The 9,019-nt window shown below is 45.1% G+C and overlaps 1 protein-coding gene across 1 annotated transcript in view; it reads right to left on the bottom strand.

Annotated features, from left to right (window-relative positions):
- LOC120917358 (sulfotransferase 1 family member D1-like) overlaps window positions 1-4,275 on the bottom strand; it is a 42,082-nt gene extending 37,807 nt beyond the window's left edge. The window contains exon 1 of the mRNA XM_040328590.1: window positions 4,194-4,275. Within this exon, the coding sequence (XP_040184524.1) occupies window positions 4,194-4,216 (23 nt within the window). The 5' untranslated portion in view covers window positions 4,217-4,275. The remainder of the gene's footprint in view (window positions 1-4,193) is intronic.
- Window positions 4,276-9,019: the final 4,744 nt, after the last annotated feature.

Below are 9,019 nucleotides of genomic sequence, written 5' to 3' on the forward strand. Positions count from 1 at the left end.
CACAATTGAACTGATTGGACTACCCATTGTTTTGTATGGGGAGGTGGATGTAAACAGACGTGTCCATTTACACCTGCCTGCATCCGTTCCAATGAAAAAAGATGGATGGAGATTCCCCATCCGTCTTGCAGATTGGATGACAGTCAGACCGGTCCATAGAGAACAGCAGTCTGTGACTGTGTCCACTCTGCACAAGTGAAGCAGACATGGACCCGTCATCCGCCTGCTCAGCAGGGATCAGTGGACAGTTCCCCCACTGAGCAGGTGGATTTGCTTGGCAGAGTCTGCCCATGTGAAAGGGCTCCAAGGGAGAGATCTGTGGACTGTAATGTAAAGGGAAACCGATGTAAGGGCCAGTTCACACCAGACGCAGTTCCATACAGTTTTGTGCGCATTTTTACTGCGCTAAAAATGCATGCACAGTGTTTTCCATGTATTCCAATGGATCTTGATGGCTCTAGTTCACACCACGCAGTCAGTTTCTGGTGCAGAAACTGACCGAAAACTGACTGCATGGTGTGAACTAGAGCCATCAAGATCCATTGGAATACATGGAAAACACTGTGCCTGCATTTTGTGCAGAAAAAAAGCACATGGAACTGTGTCTGGAGTGAACTGGCACAAAGAGGTACTCTTGGAATCCTGATGTAAGAGGGTCTCTAATCATCCAAAGCCCCCATGTACATCAGAGTCCCCCTTTACATCACAGTCCACAGAGCTCTCCCTTACATAAGTGTGCTCAGAGGTTGGCGAGATGGGGGGGGGGGGATATTTCCCTTACCAAAGATGAAGGCTTGGGCCCTAGATTGGTCAGCAAACAAGGCCTACTAGCCTGTGCTATACATAGGCTGGCAGAGCATGCTGGGGCTTGTAGTGCACCACACAATGGAAACCCTAGTGGGCTGCTGTGTTGGTTGAGGGACTCTGGAGGTGACAACACACTCTGTTCAGTCCCATCAATGACTGACCCACCTGTGTGCTGCTTTCTTTTCAATCACTGGAAAGTTTAATTAGGAAGCAAGGATTTTAGCTGACCTGGAGCTGTGGATCCTCTGTGGAGGGCTGCAGGCAGCATCCATAATACAAGCTGTCCTTCATCTCCCTGCAGGCTGCTAGTTTCTCTTTGGGAAGCATGGAGGAGCTGCTGAGGATTGGATGTGGGCGGGGCCACGAGGACACACACGAGGGGGGGTGAGAGAAGATCCTGCTCTCTGTATTTTCTTTTCTCTCCTGTCCAATGTGCGAGGAGGGGGAGGGTGGGCTGTCAGTGCGGGGTCCGAACAGTGTGACAGAGAATAGACACTCTGCTCATAACTGAAGCCACATTACACTAGCTTTTGCCCCCCCCTCTGCAGACACAAGCTGGTCTAGGAGGAGGAGGGGGGACTTTTCAATCAGAAGCGCTAAAGTTTTCACACTCACAGCTTGCAGACACACAGAGGGAGATACCCGCTGACTGTGAGTGTGATGTACACAGTGTAGTGGAGGAGGACGAGGGAGCGGAGCGCTGCAGCCACAGATTCGCCCCTAAGCAGCCTCAGGGCAGGTCAGTCCGGCCCTGCAGGTCAGGATTTCATTAAAATCTATTCATTTACCTTGTGCTTCAAGGGTGGTCGGCGCCATTAACTTCTTCTCCTCTGCCTCCTCTGCCACGTGACCCTGCAGGAGAAATAGTGGGCGGTGCTGGCGCCGCACGGGAAGATGGAACTGATCTGACGTTCAGTTCTCCTGCTCGGCTCCTCCCCTCCCTCAGTCACATGATCGCTCCAGTCCAGTGAGTGAGTCCACACAGCGGGTTAGATGCTGGGAAGGAAAGTGCGGCGGCGAGCATGGCGGCCGCAACTCACCGGCGGCCGGCCCGCCGCTGCTTCACTGACATAATGTGACATGCATGACACTGGAGTGACTGCAGCTAGGCATAGGGCAGCCATCCAGCCCTGCACAATTGCAAAGTGCGGCCGCAATGGCGGCCGGCGGCCGCCGCCGTAGCCCACACAGCTGATAAATTTGACTGACAGCAGGCGGCCTACCGGGAATTTTCCCGCTATCCCGGTAGGCCAGTCCGGCCCTGCCTGGGACTCGGGACTTATCCCTTGATGCGTCATATAGCCACCCTGTTATATTTTTGCATGTCTCTCACAGTGTTGAAATTATTACCCTGTGGCCTTTCCCCCTTTCTGACTCCTTGTTTTTCAGCCCCCAAAAATAAAGAACCCCTTGGTCAGGGGTCCTAAAACTCTTCCTGATATCTGTGTGTTCTTTTCCACCCTCACCTCCGTTACATGCACTTTATCATGTTTGTCTAAAACCGGGTAATAAGTAAAGTAATCAAATCTGTTCTGCAATTTGACAAAACTTGTTCCAATGATTTTTTTTTTTAAATGCACCTTATCAGGTTTGTCTAGGAGTTTTAAAGGCCAATACTGATCTCTGACAATTGTGCTGGAGGAGGGGTAGGGTGGCTTCCTAGACAACCTTAAGCAAGGAATTTCTTAACCACTTAAGGACCACCCCACGCAGATATACTGCAGCACTGCGCCCCCTGAACATAATCATGTAAAGGTATGTGATTTAGTGCAGTGGGTTTAGGGCGTGTGCACCACCGGCGACCCCCTCCTGCTGTGATTGTACACAGCAGGAGCCAATCAGCGGGTCCGGCAGCTGCGATGACCCGCTGATCGTTCACAGGAGAACAAGGCAGACCGCCGTTCTGTGAGGGAGGAAGGTGGAGATCTTGTGTTTTTAAACAGAAACGTGGATCTCTGTTTTCCTCCAGTCACAGCATTCCCCTCACAGTTAGAAAGCACCCCCTAGGAGCACACTTAACCCTTTGATTGCCCCTGATGTTAACCCCTTCCCTGTCAGTGTCATTAGTACAGTTACAGTGCATATTATTTAGCACTGATCACTGTATTAGTGTCACTGGTCCCCAAAAAGTTTCAGGTGTCCAAATTGTCTGCCGCAAAATAGTGTCAAAAGTTTACGATCAGTTCGCCACAATGTCGCATTCCCCCTAAAAATCTGTGATCACTGCCATTACTAGTAAAAAATAAATCGAAATTACATAAAAATATCCCACAGTTTGTAGACATTTTAACTTTTGTGCAAACCAATTAATATGCGTTTTTTTTTTTTTTTACATCTTGTTATTGGATGTGTTTTTTTTCAAAATTGTCTGTCTTTTTTTTTTTTTTACAGCGAATGCACAGGGGAGCTGCCGGTCATGCAGGGCTCTAAAGAAACGGCACGCGCTAGTGGTGTCACTGGCTGCGTATACAGCAAATATCTTCTAAACGTTGCACATTTAGGTGATATTTACACTACTTATAGGTAAACCTTATTATAGGCTTACCTATAGGTAAAAGTCATGCATGGAAGTTAACTTCCACTTTAAAGTTTTGTCAGGACAGGCGGGGAGCACATCAAGTTTACAACTGATAATGAAGATCTCCCAGCCCCCAGTTAAGCAGCAATTTTTAACCTCTTAGCGCCTCCTGGCCCTTTAAGAGGATTTATGATGCCGGGAAGCAGGGGGCATGGCTTAAGAGCACATGACCGCAGTAATTGGCGGTCACCTGGTCTGAAAACTTTCGACGGTAACTGCTCTCAGTACAAGTGCATAGGCAGAAATTAGCGCAAATATGGGGCCCCTCTAAGGACCAGGCGCCGAGAGGCTGCATATTTGCATCTGGCAGGTGCCAAGGGGTTAAATATATTTTTTAAGTTATGCTATGTGATAAGGAAAATGTAACACATCTAACACGGGTATTATACCAATTATATTATACCAATAGCTGCAAAAGTGGAAATACACTAGATGGTTCTATGTAGGCAACTTATTAACTACAGCAAACCATGCAGCAGCTGCCTAAGCTGTAATCTTTACAGTATGTGACCTAGGTTACTTAGGTATGGTGCTTTGCACTCATGATCGCATCTTTGCCATGTCATCATTTCCACATATTGCATAGTGTACAGCTAACATTAGACATAGGAAGACATGATGGCTAATTAAACTATAATAAAATAATTTTAATACATAGCTGCCGCCATTACATTTCAATCTACTGTGTACTAAATAAGTGATAGCATGTTTATTTTCATAACAAACTATCTTTTGAAGGAAGTAACATTTTTGCATATATTCTATAATATGTATAATTAGGTACAGCAGCAAAGAAAGTAACACTTACATGTCTTCATCAAAGTGGCTCATTTTATATTGAATATGAAGATTGGGAATAAAAACATGTGTAAAATGATATGAGTTAAATTATCCTGGTAGTGCCACTCCCTGTACTTGTAAGTTTTGTTATTCATTAACTGTTTTAGTTGGACATTAATAGAACATTACTTTATTTGCCAAATATGTAATTGGGGATCAGATATACACTATATTACATTATATTACTTTTAATGGCATCCCAGTCTTAGTCCGTATGATTCATTATTAAGTTGGCCCACCCTTTGCAGCTATAACAGCTTCAACGCTTCTGGGAAGGCTGTCGACAAGGTTTAGGAGTGCGTCTATGGGAATGTTTGACCATTCTTCCAGAAGGGCATTTATGAGGTCAGGCACTGATGTGGACGAGAAGGCCTGTCTTGCATTCTCCACTCTAATTCATCGCAAAGGTGTTCTATCTGGTTGAGGCCGGTGCTCTGTGCAGGCCAGTCAAGATCCCCCCCCCAAACTTGTTCATACATGTCTTTATGGACCTTGTTTGTGTGTCCTGACCTCAACCCGATAGATCACTTTTGGGATGAATTAAAGCGGAGACTGCGAGCCAGGCCTTCTCGTCCACATCAGTGCCTGACCTCAAAAAAGCATTCCCATAGACACACTCCTAAACCTTGTGGACAGCCTTCCCAGAAGAGTTGAAGTTGTTATAGCTGCAAAGGGTGGGCTAACTCAATATTGAACCCTATGGACTAAGACTGGGATGCCATTAAAGTTCAGATGTCAATCAATTAAGGCAGATGTCCCAATACTTTTGGTAATCTAGGCCCAGATTCACAAAGGAGATACGACGGAGTATCTCAGATACTCCGTCGTATCTCTCAGAGTATCTATGCAACTGATTCATAGAATCAGTTACGCATAGATAGCCCTAAGATCCGACAGGTGTAATTGTTTTACACTGTCGGATCTTAGGATGCAGTACCGTGGCCGCCGCTGGGGGGAGTTTGCGTCGTAAACCAGCGTCGGGTATGCAAATTAGGAGTTACGGCGATCCACGACGTTTTTTTGCGTTCGCTACATCGCTGCTAGTCTAGTTTACCGTCGCAAAGTTAGTCGTCGTTTTGGGTGCCCTAACTTTACACAGCACACGTATGTGCTGTATAAAGTATGCCGTCGCTCCCGCGTCGAAATTGAAAAATTCACGTCGTTTGCGTAAGACGTCCGGGAATACGGAAGTACGCTACGCACGTCGCCGTTCGAAAAAATTACGTCAGTTCGCGCAAAGCACGGCGGGAATTTCAGAACGGAGCATGCACAGTAGGTCCGGTGCGGGAGCGCGCCTAATTTAAATGGCACACGCCCCTTTGAATTACGCGGGTTTTCATTGCAAGTGCTTTGTGAATCAGGCACTTGCGATGAAAACTTGCGTATCTACTATACGTTACGCCGCCGCACTTTTACGTGAATCTGGCGCATAGTGTAGATGGGACATTGAAGAACTTGATCACACATAAAGAGATCCCACAGATACAGTGGCAAGAAAAAGTATGTGAGCCTCTTGGAATTGACTGTTTTTTTCTGCAGTAATTTGCCATAAAATGTGATCTGATCCTCATCTAAGGCTGGGTCTCATCAGACCACAGGACATGCTTCCAGTAATCCATTAGTTTGCTTGTCTCCAGCAAACTGTTTGTAGGATTTCTTGTGCATCATCTTTCAAGATTGTATTTATTTTCTTTGGGAAATTTTCAATAAAAAACATTGAAACGAAAAAAAACAATTGCAAATGCAATCTCAATTTAACATAAAACTACATGTGATTGTTATTCATACTGCTTTTATACAGAGTGTTCCTTACACTATAAAATCATCAGTGTAAAGCAGTCTGATAGCCAGATCTATAAAAAAATCACAGCCCTAGAAATAAATCATTCTCAAGCAAACAGAATAGTAACAAATAGAACAAGAAAATTGAAGTAATGATTATCTGTATTTCAATTATCTAATCTGATCTTCCGAAAGTCTGCAAATGAGCTTTGTTTTATTCAGACTTCTCCTGAAGCTCTCCTTCTGGTAGAGGACTCTGTTTTATTTAATTAACTCTTGCCCCCGAAGTCCGCCTCCGTCCTGTCCACCGCCACCGTCCTGTCCCCTCGTCACTATTTCCTGTTATCGCCACTCTGGCGCTGTGATTGGCCGGAGTGACGATGATGTCACTTCTGCACATGCGCGCGGGACCGACAGGTCCCAGCGCATGCGCGAAAACGCGGCATTAACCCAGTTAATGCCTTTCACAAAAACGGCACCGCTCAGTGCGTCTGCACCGGTGTCTACGGCACGCATGCCGTAGACAGCGGTGCCCGTTTGTGTGAAAATATCTCCTTAACCGTGTTGGTTAAGGAGATATTTCTTGCACCTACAGGTAAGCCTTAATCTAGGCTTACCTGTAGGTGCAAGTTGCAAGAGAGGGTTTACAACCACTTTAAGACAATGTCAACACTTTTTTTCTTTTTTTTTTCTTTGTTATTATGAATTTGAACAGTTCTAGTGTTTAAAGCGGAGGTCCACCCTCCGCTTTACATAAAAGGGCTCCTAAAAAAGATACCCTTTTATTTAAAATGCCATAAAAAGGCTCCTACAAATGTGAAAAAAAATTTTTATATACTTGCCAGAAATGGCTCTTGCTAGGCAGATCGTCCTAATCTGCCACTTTCTATTCCGCGGTAGTCTTCATTCTTCTCCTCCTCGCGTTGTCTTCTGGGGAATCGGGTGCCCTGTCTTCTGGGACCTGTGTGTCCCATTAGTAAGCCAGCCATTCACAAAGCACAGCACGACACGCACATTTGCAGTAGGAAACGGGCAGTGAAACCACAAGTCTCCACTGCCTGTTTCCCTTAGTACGAATTGCGGTGCCGGCACCCGATCCGATGGCTGGATCGGCCTCGGGGGGCCATCGCTGGCACCCTGGACAGGAAAGTGTGATTATTAAAAGTTATCAGCTACAATGTTTGTAGCTGCTGACTTTAAAAAAATTCAATTCAGCTGGGACACCGCTTTAGGTAATGTGGCAAATAAATAATGCTAAAAAGCCTTTGCATTATGGATTGTAAGTGGCGCTTTCTTCACAGTAATCAATGCAGCAATGAAAATAGGTCTCTCAATGATCTCATACTCTAAAGTTAACACCTTTTGGGATTTGTGTGCCTGGGAGTCATAGGTGTTTGCCTACAACCATGGACATCAGTCTGTACAAATCAAAGACAGGCTTACAGAAGTCACGGCTTTATGCCCATCTGAGTGTTGGCATGCGTACAGGGAAAAAAGAGCGGATGGTCATCCATTCCTGCACTTATGTAAATGCTTGTATGAGCGTACAGCCAAAGCATCTGTCAGCTTGTCATTGATTTGTTCAGGTTGGGACTGCATGGGATTAGGTTTGTAGGTCGCATGGGTCTGATTCACCTGCTAGAGTTTACCCATTTAGTTTTTTAGAGTGTGTGAACATGTGTTGCGTTAAGGCAGCCTGTTTATTTAAATGGGCTGCCTAATGCACCAACCCGCACAAACATTTTTTTTACATACACAAGACACCAAAATGCACAGTAGTACTAAACTAAACTAAAATCTAGTAGAACCAATTGCCTTCACAAGACACCTACTTAGTAAATAGAGTCCCCTGTGTGTAATTTAATTTCGGTATAAATACAGTTGTTCTGTGAAGCCCTCTGAGGTTTGTTAAAGAACCTTTGTGAACAAACAGCATCATAAAGGCCAAGAAACACACCAGACAGATCTGAGATAAAGTTGTGGAGATGTTTAATGCAGGGTTAGGTTATAAAAAAATCAAAACTTTGAACATCTCACAGAGCACTGTTCAATCCATCATCTGAAAATGCAAAGAGTATTGCCCAACTGCCCACCTACCAAGACATGGCTGTCCACCTAAACTGACAGGCCAGGCAAGAAGAGAATTAATCAGAGAAGCAGTCAAGAGGCCCATGGTAACTCTGGAGGAGCTGCAGAGATCCACAGCTCAGGTGGGAGAATCTGTCCACAGGACAACTATCAGTAGTGCACTCCACAAATCTGGTTTTTATGGAAGAGTGGCAAGAAGAAAGCCATTGTTGAAAGAAAGCCATAAGAAGTCTTGTTTGCAGTTTGCGAGAAGACATGTGGGGGACACAGCAAACATGTGAAAGAAGGTGCTCAGGTCAGATGAGACCAAAATTTTACTTTTTGGCCTAAAATCAAAATGCTGTGTGTGGCTGAAAACAAACACTGCACATCACCCTGAACACACCATCCTCAGCAGAGACAGGGAAGCTGGTCAGAGTTGATGGGAAGATGGATGGAGCCAAATACAAGGCAATCTTAAAAGAAAACATGTCTCAAGTCTGCACTTTCCAGCAGTTTGCACTCTGCACTTTCCAGCAGGGCAATGACCCTAAACATACAGCCAGAGCTACAATGGAATGGTTTAGATCAAAGCATATTCATGTTCTAGAATGGCCCAGTCAAAGTCCAGACCTAAATCCAATTGAGAATATGTGGCAAGACTTGAAAATTCCTGTAACAGACGCTCTCCATCCAATCTGACTTGAGCTTGAGCTATTTTGCAAAGAAGAATGGGGGAAAATGTCGCTCTCTAGATGTGCAAAGCTGATAGAGACATCCCCAAAAAGACTTGCAGCTGTAATTGCAGTGAAAGGTGGTTCTGCAAAGCATTGACTCAGGGGGGCTGAATACAAGTGCACGCCACACCTTTCAGATTTGTATTTGTAAAAAAATTGAAAACTACTTATTTTTGTTCCACTTTACAATTATGTGCCACTTTATGTT

Source organism: Rana temporaria, chromosome 11 (assembly GCF_905171775.1).
Source record: "Rana temporaria chromosome 11, aRanTem1.1, whole genome shotgun sequence".
Taxonomy (NCBI): domain Eukaryota; kingdom Metazoa; phylum Chordata; class Amphibia; order Anura; family Ranidae; genus Rana; species Rana temporaria.